The sequence below is a fragment of the Vigna unguiculata genome, chromosome 9 (genome assembly GCF_037176805.1).
Source record: "Vigna unguiculata cultivar grain cowpea cultivar isolate G323 ecotype 2 chromosome 9, ASM3717680v1, whole genome shotgun sequence".
Taxonomy (NCBI): domain Eukaryota; kingdom Viridiplantae; phylum Streptophyta; class Magnoliopsida; order Fabales; family Fabaceae; genus Vigna; species Vigna unguiculata.
In genome coordinates, this window is record NC_140800.1 from 19,079,606 (window position 1) to 19,100,000 (window position 20,395).

Sequence of the window (20,395 nt, forward strand, 5' to 3'; positions counted from 1 at the left end):
ATAAGAGAGTTGGCTTCACCGGATGCAGCAATTACACAAAACATGTGCATCCAATATCCAGATGGAGAATGTGAGCTTAAGTTTGGGTTAATCCATCTTTTACCCAAATTCCATGGATTAGCAGGAGAAGACCCGTACCATCATTTGAAGGAATTTCATGTTGTTTTGATGAAGGATTGACCCCAACCAAGGATGAAGGCACATGCTTAAGAAGACTAAGCATGTTTAGAAAGGAAGTTCATTAATCCTTCATCCCTTTCATTTGTGTTTGTTATTTTTGATTCCCTAAGTTGACTTACTTGAATCAACTTTAGTTGACTTGTTGACCTTTGACTAGGTTTGACTTGTTGACTATAGTTGACTTGACTTAAGCCAACATGCTAATCTATGTTTATTTGCTTTGTAGGTTAATTAGGAGTAAGAAAGCAATGCTAGGTGGCACATGGTGATTAGGGAGCATAAATGATGTGGAGGAGAGAATAAAGCAAAGGCATAAAGCATAAAGTAAAAGGCATAAAATAAGTGTACCTATGTACCTTTGGTCTCCTTTGTTTTTAGCACACTTTGGCCACTTTTTGGAGACATATGAGACACATTCTTTGTCTCCTTTTGTGCTAGAACGAAATTAGCCTTGCACACACCATAGTTAGCTCTTTTGTCTCTCATTTTTGTAACCTTATTTGACCTAGTTTCTAGAAGCTAGGGTTAGGTTTTTGTAGAGACATCCTTAGATATCTTTTATTTGCTTAGAGGCCCCCAAACTCTTCTATATAAGGGGTGCTCCTAGACATGTAAAAGGGGTTGAACATTTTGAAGTAAAAACACTCTTGTATCTCAACCATTTGTGAGAGTTTCCTCACTTGGGAGTGAATACTTTTAAGCCTTATCTTGCATAGCAAGTGGCAGCACACATCCACTCATCTTCAAGGTTGCCATGGCTTCTAGCCTAGCCTTGTAGTGGCGTGCTTCTCACATTTTTTACCATTTCTTCCCTTTCCATTTTATGTTTTCTTCTTTCTTTAATTGTTCTTGGTTTTCTATGGTTTATGTGCTTTCCATTTCCTTTTTCTTTTGAATCAATCCATCATCTTCTTCTCTTGAGCTTTGTGAAAGGAACCTTCACATCTAGATAGCTTGCTATCTTAATGTCCAGTGGGGATTTCACTTAGCTTTCTTAATCAACTCACATCATAATCAAAAATCTAAAAAGGAACAAGATAATCCTTCATCATTTGGTATCTAGAGCTTTGGTTGTCCTTGAATATGGTGTTTTTCATGTTCTAACCTTGTCTTGTGTAGCTATCTTTGAATGGTCCACATAAAAACAATGCTGGCAGAAACTGTTCACGATTTTAAAAGATTAAACTGCACCTGCTCAGTGGTGTGAGTCTAGTTTTTAACAAAAAAAGAACCAATGCATTTGGAGTTCTGTGGAGAGAGTTATGATTGAAATAGTGAGCAAAGGTCAGAGCTGCCGAGATCACCGCGAATCAACGTTTTTCAGGTTATGTTGGGCAGTTTTGGCTACTGATTTTGTTACTCTTCTTACTCCTAAATGTGGTTGGATAACATGTCTTTGGATGCTTAGTCTTTGAGCCTCAAATCCATGAGTTTAAATACATGATAGCTACATGTTTATGTCTTTGTGTATGTCATGTTGAGTCTTTAAATGTGTCTAACTTTTGCTTGAGTCATATGTCATATGCTTCTTTGAGTTTTCTTATTCTTGTGTCTAAGTATTTGAGCTATTGCATGAGATCTATGCCTTTTGTTGTAGCATGCTCCTTGAAATTGATTTTGACCTAATTTTTAAGGAACTAAGTGTTCAAGACACCCTAAAATATCCTTCTCATCATCTTAAGTACCTAGTTTTGAAAAGAAAAATTATTTTCATGACCAAAAACAGTTTGGCCGAGAGCTAATGTGTTGCTTGGTGAATCCATTTGGCCATTTTTACTAGGTGTTATGCTACCAAATTTTATACTTGGATTTTGGGTGATATTGGCAAATTAGTTCCATGCTTTAACTTGGTTATGATCTTTCTTGGTGTATGCATAATTTGAGGTATAATCTTGGCTTGTTCAAATGCTTTCCATAGAGTCTTTAAAAGTGTTTTTCATTGCTTTAGTCTTGTTCAAGTTTTGTCTTTAAAACAAAATTTTCTTAGAAGTTAAACTTTCTTGTTTTTGTGTTTTTCTTGCTTGTCACTAGGTGTTCTTTGTTGTGTCATAGTAGTTTTCTTTTCTTGAAACTCTTGGGATGTTGTGGCCGAATCACTTGTCTTGCATTTGAAAGGTTTTGAACAAGCTTTTAAAAGTGTTTGCTTCACTCCTTTGGTGGATTTTGAGTGCTAGCCTTGCCTTGTTACTTTGGGAGTGTGATCTAAACACTTGGGTTGCATTTTGGGTTGGATTTGGTCTCGATTTTCATGTTGTCTAACCCCTAATCCATTTATTTTGTCTCGAATTTGAGTGTTTTGTTGTAGGAATCATGGCAAGTTCATCAAATGCACTTACACCAAACAAAAACAATACATTGATGAGATTGCTTCGGGATTTGGAGTTGTCTAGGAAGGAGGCCTTTGAACAATTGAGAAAGGACAAGGAGCAAAGTGACCTAAGAATCCAAGAGCACATTCAAAGGCTTGAAGCTAAGGAGCAAGAAAGAGAGGGTAGGAAAAGAGGGCATTCTAGGCGCAAACCATCACAAGAGAAGCAAACTCCAAAGATTCCTAAGTTCAAAGGAGAAAATGACCCAAACATCTACATTGAGTGGGAACAAAAAGTGGACCAAATTTTTACCATTCATGTAGTTAGTCATCAAAAGCAAGTAGATTTGGTAGTCTTAGAGTTTGAGGATTATGCCATGACTTGGTGACATCAATTATGTATGGACAATATTAACCAAGAGTCACTCGCGACTTCTTGGAGGGACCTTAAAAATTTGATGCGCGCTAGATTTGTTCCTTCCTACTATAGGAGGGAGACTCTTTTGAAGCTCCAAAGGCTTCAACAAGGGTCCATGTGTGTGGATGAATATTACAAGTTAATGGAGTCCATGCTTCTAAAAGTAGGACTCCAATTTGAAAGTGAAAAGGAAAAGGTAGCTAGATTTGTGAGTGGGTTAAGGAGGGACATACAAGATTTAGTAGAGTTATATGAGTACTCCTCTCTTGACAAAGTTTTACATTTGGCCATCAAAGTTGAAACTCAATTGCAAAAGAAAAAAGAGGCCAAGAGGAGTGGTTCATACAATGACTACTATTCTAGTACTTGGAAAGATAAAGAAAGAAAACATGATAAATCACCACTCAAGAGTTCCAAAGATCCACCTCCTAGGACTAATTCGCCTAGGCCTTCTAATGAAACTCCTAATTCTTCTCAAGGTACAAGGACAAGTTCTATAAAATGTTTTAAGTGTTTGGGATATGGGCACATAGCTTCAAATTGTCCCACCAAAAGAACCATGGCCTTAAACCTTAAAAAAGAAGTAGAGAGTGAACATTCTTCTCCCCCTTCCCCCAAAAGTACTTCTTCCCACACTTCTTCTTCAAGTGAAAGGATTAAACCCCTTGAAGGTGGATTGTTAATGATAAGGCACCAACTAAGACAAGTTTCCAAGGAACTTAACCCTTCTCAAAGACAAAACCTTTTTCATTCAAGGTGTCATATCAAAGACAAACTATGTCCCCTCCTCATAGATAATGGAAGTTGTGTAAATATGGCTAGCACAAGGGTTGTGGACAAGCTTGGCTTGAAAACTATCCCTCATGACAAGCCCTACAAGCTATCATGGCTTAAGAAAGAAGACATTAAAGTAACTCAACAAGTCCTCATTAACTTTTCAATTGGAAATTTTAAAGATGAGGTGTTATGTGATGTTCTGCCTATGGAAGAAACTCATATTTTGTTAGGTAGGCCATGGCAATTTGATAGAAAAGTCTTTTATGATGGCCATGCTAACACCTATGCTTTCTCCTTCCAAGGCAAAAAGTTCACACTCCTACCTCTCTCACCCAATCAAGCAAATGAGGACCAAAATAAAGTGAAAGATAAGAGAAAAGATGAAAAAGAAAAGAGCAAGTTACCTCCAAAGTGTTACTTGCCTCTAAAAAAATATTTTCAAAGCAAGATGGACATCACCATTCTTTCTTCTCTTGCAAGGCTCAAAAGGAAGACCCAATGCGCAAGCATGAGAAGAAGAGTGGTCTAGAAAAAAGGGATGGCCTAACCAAAGTTAGGGGTAGTACCCTTAGAAAAGATGGAACAAGAGCTCATAAAAGGGAGGCGCAAAACCTCCCCCAAATCAAGTCAAGCTCCATCTACAGAGGAACATATCAAGCTTAAGGCTTTTCCATTCTCATTGCAAGATGCCGCTAAGAATTGGTTATACTGCCTTCCTCCAGGATCCATCAATACTTGGGAGACTTTGAAAAGATTATTTCTGGAAAAGTTTTTTCCAGCATCTAGAGTTGCTGCTATTCGCAAAGATATTTATGGGATAAGGCAACAAGAAAGAGAAAGTATTCACGAGTATTGGGAAAGATTCAAAAAGTTATGTGCTTCCTGTCCTCATCACAAAATAAACGAGCATCTCCTCATTCAATACTTTTATGAGGGATTGAGTATCATGGATAGATAAATGATAGATGCTGCAAGTGGAGGGTCATTGGTGGACAAAACGCCAAAAAATGCAAGACAATTGATTGAAACTATGGCGTCGAACCATCAACAATTTTCCACAAGGAGTAATTCTATAACTCTATTAAAGGGAACCCATGGAGTAGAAGCTTCATATGTTGCAGATCACAAGAAAATAGAAGGGAAGTTGGATGACTTAGCGGCCATGGTAAGGACCTTGACAGACTTACAGAAAAAGCCTATCCCTTCTACTTTATGTGGAATTTGTGCTTCTACTAATCATCCTACAAAGGCTTGTTCTATGTTAAAAGAGACAGGGACGTTAGACAATGAACAACCTCAGGCATATGCTGCAAACATCTATGGCAATAATAGACCACCTCGGCAGCAATACAACCATGATTTCTCCTCCAACAAGTACAACCCAAATTGGAAGGAATATCCTAGCCAGAAATGGGGAAATCAACAACCTCAATACCAACAAGTCTATGTTCCACCTCAACAGAGGCAACAGCCACAATCAGCTATAACCTCTAGTGATTCAAACATGGAAGCAATGATGAAAATGATGGCTGACATGATGAAGGGACAAATCAATGAGTTGAAACAGACGATGGAAGCAACCAATCAAAACTTGCAGAACCAGATTGGACAAATGGCAAATGAGTTAAATCAGATGAAGTCTCAACAAGGCTCGAGCAATTTGCCTGCACAAACTGTAATCAACCCGCGAAATGTAAGTGCTATTACTTTAAGATCGAGTAAGCAAATACAAGGCCTTGGGGATGCCCAAGAAGATGAAGATAAGGACAATGAAGTTGTACCTAATGATGAAAGAGGAAGATCAGATGAAGCAACACAAGCAACATCTGGAATGCCTGCACCCAGTGATAACTCCAGGTTGGTATCCCCTAATACTTCCTTTGAAAATCCTTCTCCTTATTCTCCTCCTCCTCCCTATCCAAACCGTTTGAAACCAAAAACTAAAAAGATGGAGGAGTTAGACAAAGAAATCTTGAATACTTTCAAGAAAGTGGAGATAAACATCCCTTTGTGGGAATCTGTAAGACAAATTCCTAAATACGCCAAGTTTCTCAAAGAATTATGTACACATAAAAGGCGTATTATGGACAAAGAGGTAGTGAACATGGGAAGAAATGTCTCTAGCTTAATTAAGAAGCCTGCAGTCAGAATGCCGCAAAAGTGTAAGGATCCAGGTATGTTTTCTGTTCCCTGCATTATAGGAAGTACTAAGTTTGACAATGCTATGTTAGATTTAGGAGCTTCCATTAATGTAATGCCTTTATCTGTTTTTACTTCACTTCATCTTGGACCTCTTAAGTCTACTGGTGTGGTCATTCAGTTGACCAACCGTAGCACAGTTAACCCTGTAGGTGTGCTAGAAGATGTGCTTGTCCGTGTGGACAAGTTAATTTTTCCTGCAGATTTCTACATCTTGAACATGAAGGATGATGAAGGAATGAGTTCAACCACAACTATCTTGGGAAGACCATTCATGATGACAGCACGTACCAAGATAGACGTGCATGCAGGATCCTTGACTATGAAGATAGGAGATGAAAAGGTGCAGTTCAACGTGCTAGAAGCCATGAAGCACCCTACCGAAGACCATTCTTTGTTTTGTATTGATTTATTGAGTAATGTAGTGAACAATTATGCTTTTGGACTTTTGGACGTTTTATCTGGTTTTTCTTCTTCTTTGGATTTTTCTTTTTTGAATATTTTGGGCTCAACTTTAGACGAAAGAGAAAATTGTAAAACAGGTGATATTGAGGACGCGGTGTCACTATTTGACACCTCTGTGGCGTCCGAGTGTGATATATTATGCTTCCAGAACGTTGGACACAGCGTAGGCTAACTACACCACGATTGAGAAGGAATTATTGGCTGTTGTGTTTGCCTTGGACAAATTCAGACCGTATATACTTGGTTCCAAGGTAATTGTTTATACTGATCATGCAGCATTAAAATTCCTTCTGAAGAAAGCAGATTCGAAACCAAGGTTGATCAAATGGATGCTACTGCTCCAAGAGTTTGACATTGAGATTCTAGACAGAAGTGGGGCACATAACTTAGTAGCTGATTATCTTAGCAGGATTGAAAATGGAGAAGATAACATTCCTATTAAGGATGACTTTCCTGATGAAGCCCTCCTAGCATTGTCTGCTGTGAAAGGTATGTTTCCTGAACCTTGGTTTGCTGACATTGTTAACTATTTGGCTATTTCTGCTATTCCTCCTTCCTTCTCCAAATATGAAAGAATCAAGCTAAAAAGTGAGGCAAAATACTATATCTGGGAAGATCCAATCTTATGGCGCATTAGTAGTGACCAAGTCATAAGGAGGTGTGTTCCAGATATCGAAATACCTCATGTGCTTGAGTTCTGTCATTCGTCTCCTTTTTGTGGACATTATGGCACACAAAGAACAGGTAGGAAGGTGTTGGATTGTGGATTATATTGGCCTACCATCTTTAAAGATGCACAGAGGGTATATGAAAATTGTGAGCAGTGCCAAAGGGCAGCCAGATCCATTACAAGAAGGGATGAAATGCCTCAACAACCCATGCTATATTGTGAGGTATTTGATATTTGGGGTATTGGTTTTATGGGTCCTTTTCCTCCTTTTTTGGGTTTTCTTATATTTTGCTTGCTGTAGACTATGTCTCCAAATGGGTGGAAGCCATAGCTACAAGGACTAATGATTCTCGAGTTGTTATGAGTTTTGTCAGGTCTAACATTTTCTGCAAATTTGGGATACCACGAGCCATCATCAGTGACCAGGGGACTCATTTTTGTAATAGGCTACTTGAGAACATGTTGAAGAAGTATGGGGTGACACATCGCATTGCTACACCATATCACCCCCAAACTAATGGACAAGCTGAGATCTCTAACAGGGAGATTAAAAAGATACTAGAGAAAGTAGTGAAGCCTAGTCGCAAGGATTGGGCCACAAGATTGGATGATGCACTTTGGGCACACAGGACAACTTACAAAGCACCTATAGGTATGTCACCTTTCAGGGTGGTTTTTGGAAAGGCTTGTCATCTACCTGTGGAGATTGAACATCGGGCCTATTGGGCCGTGAAAGCATGCAACTTGGATTTGGAAGAAGCAGGAAATGAGCGAAAACTTCAGTTGCAAGAATTAGAGGAGATTAGGCTTGCAGCCTATGAAAACTCAAAGTTCTACAAAGAAAAAACCAAGAAGTTCCATGACCAAAAGCTTGTGGCTAGAAAGGATTTCCAGGTAGGCCAGAAGGTGTTACTATACAAATCCAAGCTTGGTCACATGAGTGGTAAGTTGCGCTCTACTTAGGAAGGACCATACATTGTTACAGAAGTTTTCCCTTATGGAGAAGTGGAGATCAAGGAAGAATCCTCAGCAAGAAATTTTAAAGTTAATGGGCATCGTCTTCGGATATTCAATGAAAATCAAGATATGCTGAATAAGAGGATGGATGGGATGAACTTGACTTCTCCCTCATACCTTCCACCTTGAGGAGGTAAGTACACTTCATACTTTTTCTTTGCATTTTATACATATTGAATACATTGAGGACAATGCATGGATAAAGTGTGGGGGTGTGGGGAGATTTCCCCCTTTTCTGATTTTGTTTTCTATTTGTTTTGTTTTTCCTTTTTCTAATTTTGTTTTCTGTTTGTTTTTATTAAAAAAAAAGTTTTTGCTTTCAATAAAACATATTGACATTGGATTTTTGGGATTTGATTTACTAATTGGAACGATCATAATTCTGGGAAAATAAAAGTCATGTGCTATGAATGGATTGTTTCTGTGATTTACTAATTGAGTTGATTTGAGAGTTTCTGGAATAAATCTTTTGTGAAAGAGTTTTTGACCTTGTGAGTTTTGAGCTTTATTGTAAGGATGAACTACCATGTGTCATTCCTATTTTTCTTGTGTCACTTGCTCATGTCTTGTTGGTACTCAAATGTTTAGCTTGATTCTGTTGTTTTGCATCTTAGGTGAACATGCATGATTTGATATGACTGAGGCATTTCTTGTTTTTAGCTACTTGGCCAAATAAGCTAACCATGACATTGATCCATTGGCAGCCCCTTGAGCTTAAACCTCTTTTTCTTGTTTTGAGCATATTATTAAACCTTAAAAAGAAAAAGACCATGTTTTTCCTTACCTTAGGGAGAAAGAAAGAGCTAGTGGATTATGTTGAGATTGGTTGAGGAATAAAGTGTGGGGGTGAGTATTTCCCCCACAAAGTTATAAAAATGGCAAAAAGGAAAATAATTGTTGATGACAGAGTGTTGAAATGAAAAATGATTGCTGTCTGAAAAAGAGCAACAAAGGATAAAAGAGAAAAAAAAAACAAAGAAAAAAAAAGGATTGTTTTTGAAACTATGCTCCATAACTCTTTCTTCCTAACTATTTCAAAAACACACAAATCTTAAAGTTTTTCCTACCTTTGCCTTGGCCTCATTATAACCTTGAAAAGTCCTCATGATTTTTGAATGCATGTTTTCTGAAAGCTATGAATATTAGAGTCTTGCTAAGCATTGAGAGTGTTTACTTGTATGGGTATTTTGAGTGAAAACACAAGCCAAAACACTTGAGCAAATTTTGGTGAGAAAATATACATTTAACTTGAGTGTTTCTCTTTCATATTTGATTATCTTGTAAACTCAAAAGATTAACTCGTGTGTGAAAAACAGAATTTTATCCATTTGTCTGTGCATGACAACATGATTTCTAGAAGATTGATCTGTTTCCATTTGTATTCATTTCTTTAATCCACTGAAAATATGGAATAAAAGACCTCAGAATAAAGTTTTGAAATTGTTCAATTTTTCCCAGGAGTGCAAAAGGATAAGTGTGGGTGTGTGATGAGTTCAACTTTTTGCCCTCATTTAATATTTAAATTTGGGGATTTAATTGAATTTTCTGTGCTTAAAGATTGATTTAATTAGGATTTGTGATTATTGGATTTATTGAGTAAGTTTGGTGAAAGTGGCGTAAAAATTGATTTTAGTTGCATAAAATATTATTGGATATTCTAACGTTTGTTAATGCAGCTAGAATTTATTTTTGGTCATTAATAGTGTGGATTTGAAATATTCAAAGTTACAAAATAAGTCCAAAATCAGGAAATTTAGGAAAAGAATAAATCAGGAGCTAAATGCACCCCCAGATTTTATTTGCACACTCCTTCTAAAGTGGACCACCAAAAACCTGTTCTGCACCCCCAGTTTTCACTAAGTTGCACCCCTCCTACCACTTAAACTCCACTCAACCAAATTATGCCATGTGGAAATCCCCACCTTTCAAATCAGGCCAACCATAAGCTGACACGTGTCATAATCCTCCACTCACCAAATTGACCAATCAAATCCTGCCACGTCACCATCTCACAAAATGAAACCCTAACCCTAATTTTCCTCTCTCCTTCCATCACCATGGCAGCCGCCACCGCACCTCTTCATCTCGTCGGCCACCACTGCATCACTATCACGCCATTTCGTCGCCGGCCACCACCAACCTCTGCAGCACCACGTCGCAACAACGCAACTTCTCGCCTCCACCGTTTGCACAGCCACCGCTGCAGCAGCGAACACCACCACCGCGAGCCACCCTCATTCTCGTCCATTTCTCCGCACCACCATGGCATTTCTGCAGCAATAGCAGTGCGGAGTCCTTCGCTGCAGATCAAACCAGATTCGCGCAACCAAGGCGATGCACCTGCAACAGCACCTTCTTTGCGAAATTTGCAGCAGCTCCATTGCAACCCTCGCTGCCAATTCATTTGCGCATCACAGCAACACCAGCACCTCCATCAGTTCGCACCTCCACCACTTGCCGGAAAACACAGAACCTGCACCACCGTGAGCCGCCAGCACTACCAGATTCACGAAGCCACGCCAGAGTAGCCGCCATTGCCGTCAGCCGCGGAGCCAAGGAAGAAATATGGAGGTAGAAACCCTAATTCTGGAGAGAGACACTCTGTGCCACGTGTCAGGCTACTATTGGACAGTCCAATTGGTCAACTGGTCAACTCTTGTCAACTGGTCAAAGTCAACAGTCAACTCAGGTCAAAACTGCAAAAATTGTTAAATAAGAGGGGCAGAATTGGAAATTGGACAGGAATTGAGTTGCTAATTAGTTAAATAAAAATAAAATATTTTAGCAACTGACAGATAAAGCCCAAAGTCCAGTTGAAACCTATATAAAGAGACTTAAGGGAGTAGAAGCGAGAGAACTTACATACAACTTACAACTTAGAACTCTATGGTTTTGGCAGATACCATCTCCACCACATCTCTCATTCTTTCTTTTATTTTCTTTCCTTCATATCATCATGTATTCCATCAAAGCCATGAAGGGCTAAGCTTTTAGGGTTGATTCCACTGTAATTTCTTAACTAGATTCTGAGGTTAGATGAATTTATGTGTTTGTTATTTTGATTATTGTTGTGGTTTTTGTTTATCTATGTCCTTTGCTTCTTAATCGAATAGAAAATAATGATTTTAAATCTACATGCATGCTAATCATATGAGTTAAAAGGTTTTTAAATTAAATTGAGACTTTACTTTGATTTTGTTTCGAAACTTTCATTTGATTAAATAAGTTTTTGCCAATAATTGAGACTTTAATTTGATTAGAGGTAACTACTTTAACTAAAATTAGTCAAGACTTTACTTTGATTAATTAAGTTTTCTATTTGGTGAAGAAACAAAGGAATAGACATGATTAGGCATAGTAAAATTAATGGAGACTGTACTTTGATTGAATTTACTATGGACAATCTAACAATTCTCACTTTTAATTGAGACTGTACTTTGATTAAAAGTGAGGATGCCAACAAATGAATTGAGTCTTTACATTGATTGATTTGTAAATCAACAACAATAATTAATTTAACAATAATCTCTAGATAACCAATGAAGAATCTTATTTAGAAAAAGCAGTGGAATTGACCTATTTACTATTACTGTGTTTACAATCTTCTGTGTCATTTTCTTTGCACATCAAAATCCCCCTATTTTTATAGTTGCTAGTTTTAATTGCATTTTTAAGAATCAAATATTTGAGATCAATTCCGTATTCGTTGTGAGACGACTCAGGGTTATCTTAACCCTAACTATTTCGTTCACTACTAACTGGCAATACTGAAGTTGCTAAAGTAGTGGTAATTTGATCGCCTAACGACAGCGATATCAGCCATATGTTGTAGTGAATAAAAAAAAAGTATATAATTAGTTAAAGAATAAAACAAAAAGTATATAATAAGTAAAAGTGCAATTTTTATAAAAGGAAAAACTAATTAACAATATTTTAAAATTACATAGAATTACGATTGGTTAAAAATTACAAGTTCTGGTTCCCTGTTGAAGAAAGTTTTTGCTACTTCAAAGTATATTTTAGCCATTGAAGTGCATGTTATGTGTGAACTAGTTCTGGTTTCCTATTCAAGAAATTTTCACGCCTTCAAAATATCTTTACCCTTTGAAGAATTTAAGATAGAATTTTTTATATACACGGCTCATGGTAATTTGACACTTTCTACTTGGCTATTAAGCATTTGACATTGCATTATTCTCAGCGTGGAAATAGCTAGACGTGAAAGAAAGTGTGGAAACAGCTTACCTACACAAAATATGCCAAATTTGAAAGCCTTTGCTTTAGTCTTAGCCTTCTAAACAACTTTTAATTGTTTAGATCTAAATTAGAGGTGCCCTATTCTAAAGGGCATGAACATTAGAGGTAACGCTCCATTTTTTATGGCTAGAATTACACATAGGCAACACCCCCATCTCGTGTCTTCTATTTTTGCGTGCAAGTTAACGATGGATTTCTCACCTTATTTTCTCCCACTCGAATGAAGTGGTTGGACTGCGAATCCGACATCTTTCTCAATGTTATTGATTTTCACATCCCTATGTTACAAACACAAAATCTTCTCCTCCTCCTCCTCCTTTTTCTTTATTTATTAAGCTTCCCCCTTCCCATAATTCACCATTAGTTGCACCTACAAATTATACACCATTTTGAAATGAAAGCATTTCCCCTTCAGCAAGAAACTTGGGCTACATTTATATCCATCGTTACTTTTTCATTATTCTGAATCCCACTAGGCTTGTTAGTGATTTCAGTCCTTAAACTAACCACCAATTACATCCATCAATGATGGCGGCAATCAGCAGCATCCGTTCACAATTTCCACGGAATGTAAACGATTCAAGGAAGAAGAATGTGAGTTTTTATGCTCCGTGCAACATTACTAACGTGTTTAATAATAAACGAAGGTTTTTGTCGGTGACCGCAAGTTATAGTGATAATCCTCGAAAAATGGACACTGCCAGCAGAGTAAATGTGAATGGAATACACGTGGCAGAGGCACCTCTTCGAGTAGGAAGGTTGGCAAAGGAAAGTGCAGCAGATGAAGCTATTGTTACCAGCTTGCGTGGAAGGTTTGTGGAGGATAAGTTTGTATTTAGGCAAATTTTTGTTATCAGGTCTTACGAAATTGGACCAGATAAAACTGCCACCATGGAGACACTCATGAATTTTCTTCAGGTTAGTTTCATTCTTCCACCATCCACAAACACATATTTATCTTCTGAATTTCTGTACCTCGTTCAAGATAGAATGGATCATAGTTTGAATAGATAATGAATGAGAGTGTGATTGAAACAAAGCAATAAAAATTATTTTTCAGGAAACTGCTTTAAATCATGTCACTAGCTCTGGGATCGGGGGAGAAGGATTTGGAGCAACCCGCGAGATGAGCCTTAGAAAACTCATTTGGGTTGTTACTCGCATTCAACTTCAAGTTCAGAAATATAACAAATGGTAAAAGTATAATGCTTTTTCAAACCCCTTGTGTTTGATTGTTTGCTTCAAAGAATTAAAAGCAAGAACATAAATATGTGACAGGGGAGACGAAATTGAAGTTGACACTTGGGTCGATGCCGCTGGAAAGAATGGAATGCGAAGAGATTGGATAATCAGGGATCACTACACCAAAGAGATCATAACAAGAGCCACAAGGTACAAAATTTCGTCTTTTTTCATTCACTCTAATCACATGACATTGAGGTTTTCTCAACATTCAGTACATGACAAGAAAAATTTTCTGGTGCAGCACATGGGTGATCATGAATAGACAAACAAGAAGACTTTCCAAGATCCCTGAAGAGGTTAAGCAAGAGCTTGTTCCTTTTTACCTAAACAGGCTTGCCGTTCCTACCGAAGAAGTAGATTGTGAGAGGATAGACAAACTCACTGATGACACAGCTGAGAGAATCCGATCTGGATTGGCTGTAAGTTTCATATCTCTCTTTATTATCAATCACCATTTTTCCTTTGGTCAAACCTTGCTTTCTCAAAACTATTACTTTCTCAAGATCATTGTATTAAGCCCTTCATTATTCATGTAATACAGCCAAGGTGGAACGACATGGACGCTAACCAGCATGTCAACAATGTGAAATACATTGGATGGATTTTGGAGGTAAGAATTTTTGACATGAAACAAATTGCAAGAAATGCCATAATAAATTACTACATATGTGGCAAAGATAGCAATACTCCATTGATATAGACATCAGTGATGATTAATTAACCTGTATTGTAAGAAGTAGCAATGTTGAATTGGCATATATGTGATTTTGTTGTTGCAGAGTGTGCCGATTGAAGTTCTAGAACATTATAATATGACAAGCATGACTTTGGAGTATCGACGTGAATGTACACAGTCAAATATTGTGGAATCCATGACGTGTCCAACAGCAAGAGTTTTTGAGTCCAACAATAATTCCAAGAACAGAAAACCGAACCTGCAATACACACACTTGCTTCGTCTGCAACATGATAAAGCAGACGTTGTTCGAGCCAGAACTGAGTGGAATTTCAAGCAAAGCCAACAGTGATACATAACATTGACAAAAAAACACAGTATCTTTGGATCTTATCTTGTACCTTTTTTCTATTTTCCTTTTAGCTTTTCGCTCTCGTGGTTTTCCTTTCTAGGATCCTTTACGTTCTACATTCATTACATTTGTCCTTAATCCTATTTTGTAAATTCTTTGTGAGGAGAACTATAGATCGTTAATTATTCAGAATTTATTACAAATAAAAGCATTTTGATAATAACTGCTTAGAATTTCAACACCTATGGCAAAGAAGTTTGAAGGTTATTTTAGGGTGAGTTTGGAAATATTTTGAAAAAAAATGATTCTGTTTTACGTGGAAAAATCAATTGATCGATGGAGATGCTAGAAAGAGTTGCTAATTTTTTATGTGAATTTTTTATCTATAATTTATTTTAGAAAAAATAATTAGAATGAATTGATTTTATGAATTGATCTTGAGTGTTTACAAAAGTTAAACCAAACAGCCATTTAGTGTTCTCAGAGTTAATCCCCTAATGCTGCATACTCAGAAACCAAATTATTAAAATTAAATGGTTTTAATGCTACTAACAGCTGATATACTTCTACCTCAAATATTTATATGCAAGGTACTTTAGGCACAAACATATCCTGCGAACAATAATTTTTTTTTTCTGTTTACGTAATTTTTATTGATTAAAAATTAAAATACAAAGTTGATATTAATTAATATAAAAATTTGATATTGCGAAAATATTTCTTATTTCATTGTGTATTCTTTTGCGTTAATTTAGTTTATTAGGTTGGATGAACCGCTCACCAAATTATGAAGGAGATCTAAGCTTCAAGAAAACGAGTTGTTGATCAACCAAAAGCACTTGTTTCAATCTTTCAGCTTTAAAAGAAGATACTCTTTTCATAAAAGTCTTTGATATTTGAGTATATTTGGAATGATATTTAAACTACTTTATAGTTCATTTGACTAATTTATGAGTTTGTTTGATAAAATAAAATATATTTATTTTAAGGATTTTTTTATCATATTTATCTTCAATGTTATATTACAATCTTACCTTTTTTTTTTTACATTAGGATTAAAATTTCTTTTCACCTCTTAAAATTGTCTCTCTACCGTGTCATAGTAGAGTGAGTTTAGTGACGAATTTGCAACAAATATTTTAGGTGTGTCAAAATTTTTATATAAATATCTATATATATATATATATATATATATATATATATATATATATATATATATATATATACACACAAATGAGAACTAATAAATAGCAACTTTTTCAATTAAATACTATATATCACACACTTCAATTTAAAAATTTTTATCTACAAAAAGTAAAAAAGCTAACGTGTCACACTCTCATCATTTTGACACTTCGAAAAAAAATTAAAAAAAAAAAATTTCTCTCTCTTTCCGCTTTCTCCACGTATCCCACCACTTATTTTTCCTCTCTTTCCACTTTCAAAATTCAAATTCAATTCTCTCTCTTAAACTTTTTCTCTCTCTTTTTTACTTTTCGTCTCTCATTCTCACTTTCACAGCTTCAAACGCTTCATCTTCTCACTCTTCCTCAGTCTTCTCACCTTCCTCCTTCTCACTTCTTTCTCTCTCTTTCTCTGCCTCTGTTTCTCCGCGTTCATCATGGTTTCTCTACCTTTCTTAGCTTCTTCTCTAACATCTTCTTCTGTTCATCTTCTTCTTTTCATCGAGTTGTTTTTAAATCGCAAAAAAATGACTATGGAGATGGTTTATATTTTGTGAGATCTAACTTTTTCATGCCTTTTTTTACAGGTTTTAACCCAGAAGTCGAATTTATTTTGAGTTTTCTCAACCGAACAACTCATCTTCTTCTTATATTTTCCGATATCTAACTTTTTGATGCGTTTTTTTACAGGTTTAAAACAAGAAGTCGATTTTATTTAGAGTTTTCTCAACCGAACAACTCATTTCTTCTTATTTTTTGTCAGATCTATCTTTTTCATTCGTTTTTTCAGAGATTTAAACCCAGAAGTCGTATTTATTTTTATTTTTCTCAAGCAAGCATCTCATTTTCTTCTTATATTTTGTCAGATCTAACTTTTTCATGCGTTTTTTTACAGGTAAGAACCCAGAAGTCGATTTTATTTTGAGTTTCTCAAGCGAACAACTCATTTTCTTCTTATATTTTGTCAGATCTAACTTTTTCATGCGCTTTTTTACAGGTAAGAACACAGAAGTCGATTTCATTTTGAGTTTTCTAAAGCGAACAACTCATTTTCTTCTTATTTTTTGTCAGATCTATCTTTTTCATGCGTTTTTTTTACAGGTTTAAACCCAGAAGTCGTTTTTATTTTGAGTTTTCTCAAGCGAACATCTATTTTTCTTCTTATATTTTGTCAGATCTAACTTTTTCATGCATTTTTTTACAGGTTTAAACCCAGAAGTCGATTTTATTTTGATTTTTCTCAACCGAACAACTCATTTTCTTCTTATATTTTGTCAGATCTAACTATTTGTTTCATTTTTGTACAGGACTAATATGGTTCACTGTGACATATGGTTTTATTACGCAGATTTCGTTTTCATTTTGACCTTTCTCAAGCGAACAACTAATATTCTTCTTTTATTTTCTCAGATCTAACTATTTTTTTCCGATGATGGTATTTTCTAGGGTTGCTACATGTCTAATATGGTTCACTGCGACAGATTTAACATCAGGTTTATAAAAACTTTTTATCTAACTATTTTTGGCGTTTATGTACTTTGATCTAACTGTTTCTTATATTTTTCTTCTGTTTACAGGCTTGAAATCAAGATTTCAAACTGATTCAAGAGTCTTTTTCGCTGTACAACTTAACTGGTAAGTAATTTGTATCAAAATCTACCTTTTTATTTACCAATTTATCTGTATTTTTCCACCTTTTACAAGCAACCCGTTCATCTTCTTCATTTTTCTACCTTCAACTCTCTTGGTGTCATTTTTTTTTTCGTTCATGGTATTTTTTTAATAATGCATTCTATCAGCAGATCTCTTTATTGTTATCCGATTTACGTTTTTATTTGGACATTTTTCAAAGAGTTCATCATACACTATATTTTTTCAAAGTTCTACACCAAACAGAGTTAATCTAACTATTTTTTCCGTTTATCTACCTTGATCTAACTGTTTTTCTTCTGGATACAAGCTTCAAATCAAGATTTCAAAGTCATGCACGAGTCTTTTTCGTTGTACAACTTAACTGGTAAGTAATTTGTATCAAAATACCTTTTTCTTTACCAATTTATCTGTATTTTTTCACCTTTTACAAGCAAACCCTTAATCTTCTTCATTTTTCTACCTTAAACTCTGTTTGTGTCATTTTTTTTCGTTAATGGTATTTTTTTAATAATGCACTGTATCACCAAATCTCTTTATTTTTACCCAATTTTTGTTTTTATTCAGACATTTTTCAAAGAGATCTTCACATTTTTCCAATCATCGTTTACTCCATCAAAACCATTTTGTTTAGAAAACGTTTTGTATTCCAACCCCTTCAAATACGGCTTCAAATTTTTTTCCAAATCAACCTGTCAATCAGTATTCAAACGCATTAAATTTCGCACTGCTCGAGATAATGATGAATAAACTGCTCCATCATCTGTCACTGCTCCATCATTTGCCACACGTTATAATTATTAAACTTTATTATATTCCAATATTAAATACCCCTTCCTGAAAAAAATCAACATTAGTAAATTACATTAAATAATTCTTCTTATACTTTTACGACGCTTCATAATTCTTTTTTTTAACGTATTATTTTTTAATTCGTATTTATTAACCTGTACTTTTACCAGTTCAGATTGTCCAGTATGTACGGATACTTCCAACACCTATGACTTCTCCTATTCTTTTTATATATATATTCCCTATGTTTACCAATTCAAAGTCAGACATCTGATTTTTCTACTGTTACCCATTTTCTTCTCTTACAATTTTACTTCATCACCAACCTATTCTCCTGCAATGGAATCCATGCCCACACCACAATCCATACTTTCTTCAGAAATGGTTGGCAGATTCATTTCTATGTTTTTGAAAGACCAGGTATATTTTTTGATTCAAACTCATTTATTTTTGTTATTTATATTTATTTATTTCTTTATTCTTAACTTGCTAATATTTTAAGGACTTTGGACACGTCGACCGAGTGTTCATAATACGCTATTGTGAGGACCTTGCTGCTAAATGGATTGTTGTTGATTACCAAAGTAATGTTCACCATGTTACTTACAACATGGATATTCACACTCCAATGATTACCCAAGGCTAGAACCAACTAAGATCTTTCTATGGAGATCATCAACTCTTTGTAGAGGATCACCCTGAATTGTTTTTTAAAGTTGAAAGTGAAAGAACAAGCAGAGATATCAAAGTTCTTTATCTATTTTTTTGGTATTAAAGTTGAAAATTTTGTATGTAATTTTGTTTGAACTTCTTTTATATATATATATATATATATATATATATATATATATCTCAATATATAAGAAGATTTCAATTGGACTCTTATTTTGTATGCAGTTATTATATATCTCAATATAAAAGTTATATTTTATTCTCTTTTATTATATGTATTTTCCTTTTTTGTATTAGATTTTGTTCGACTTCATTTTAGTCAATATAAATTATTTTTAATTAGAAATTGAATTAATTAACATTTATTACCATTCCATATAAATTGGAAATTTAAACGTTAGTGAAATACAATAACTATTACTTATTAATTATTATTATTAAAATAATATAAGTTATAAAATAATTAAAATATTTTTCACCATTTTCATACTCAGAAGAATTTAAGATCAATTTTTATGGAAAAATAAATTTAAAATGACCGTTTAAAAAACTTTTTGTATTCCAACGCCTTCAAAAAGTGGTTCGAATTATCTCCAAATCAACGTGTCAATCAGCATTCAAATGCATTAAATTTTGCATTGCTCGAGATAATGATAATAACGTGTCAATCAGTATTCAAATGCATTAAATTTTGCACTACTCGAGATAATGATGACTGAACTGCTATATCATCTGCTACACGTTTTAATTATTAAATGTTTTCATATTCCAATATTAAATACTAAATCGCCAACCAAGGAGCGTTTCATTTTTTAAAATTTCTCTTCATTATGGTTTTCACTTCTCAAGATAAAATTAATGCATTGTCGAGAGTTATCAACACCTCTCAAGACGATAATCATGATTGCTCTACGTAATATTATTATCACTAACACGCTTTGATTACCGGTACCTCTCTTCACACTCAAAGAACGCTGCTACGTCTACAATTTACAATTTATCTTCTTTCAAATATACTCATATGGGTTCATTGTGTAGATTAGATTTCCAGACATGTATTGAAATATACAACATTCATTTATTATAGTAAGAGAATGTCATGTCCCAAAAAAACATAATTGGTGGTCTTCATAATTAATGTTTTGGAGTAGTAAGTATCATAAGATGACATTTTAGGAACCTTTACAAAGTTTTTTAGAGAAAGTAACTATTGTTTTTAAAATAAATTAAACTAAAAATGGTAATACAATAAATTAATTAGGATTTGGTGTGGAATTTACAAAATATTACACGATATTTACTAAAATGTTTCGTAGTTTTGAGAGTGAATACTTTCAAATATAATTTTCATGTTATTTGATACAATAATATTTACTGTTTAAGAATTATAATAGTGAAGTAAATGGAAATCATAAGTTACAATTTATTTTTAAAATAAATGCAAATCGAGGTAAAATCTAAATTTTCTAAATTTTTCAACAAACAAAATTGAAATAAAGTTCATGCTTCACCAAATATTTATTAAAGTTTAAT

General features: G+C 34.8%; 1 protein-coding gene and 1 long non-coding RNA gene across 2 annotated transcripts; both read left to right on the forward strand.

Moving 5' to 3' along the window:
* The first annotated feature begins 12,496 nt into the window (after positions 1-12,496).
* LOC114162762 (palmitoyl-acyl carrier protein thioesterase, chloroplastic-like) lies at positions 12,497-14,787 on the forward strand. The gene is made up of 6 exons (XM_028046734.2): positions 12,497-13,209; positions 13,352-13,485; positions 13,570-13,683; positions 13,778-13,955; positions 14,078-14,146; positions 14,316-14,787. Exons 1-6 carry the CDS (start codon positions 12,817-12,819, stop codon positions 14,562-14,564), a joined length of 1,137 nt encoding a protein of 378 aa, XP_027902535.1. The 5' UTR covers positions 12,497-12,816; the 3' UTR covers positions 14,565-14,787.
* A 1,274-nt stretch (positions 14,788-16,061) lies between these two features.
* Positions 16,062-18,982, forward strand: LOC146883663 (uncharacterized). The gene is made up of 4 exons (XR_014984323.1): positions 16,062-17,241; positions 17,326-17,383; positions 17,709-18,610; positions 18,693-18,982. It is a non-coding gene; the product is annotated as an uncharacterized LOC146883663 (long non-coding RNA).
* The last annotated feature ends 1,413 nt before the right edge of the window (positions 18,983-20,395 follow it).

Bases quoted from the DNA above. Each gene is read 5' to 3' on its own strand.
- LOC114162762 (XM_028046734.2), top strand. From the start codon at position 12,817: ATGATGGCGGCAATCAGCAGCATCCGTTCACAATTTCCACGGAATGTA. The intron at 13,210-13,351 runs GTTAGTTTCATT...ATTATTTTTCAG, and splicing joins CACTCATGAATTTTCTTCAG to GAAACTGCTTTAAATCATGT. The intron at 13,486-13,569 runs GTAAAAGTATAA...AATATGTGACAG, and splicing joins GTTCAGAAATATAACAAATG to GGGAGACGAAATTGAAGTTG.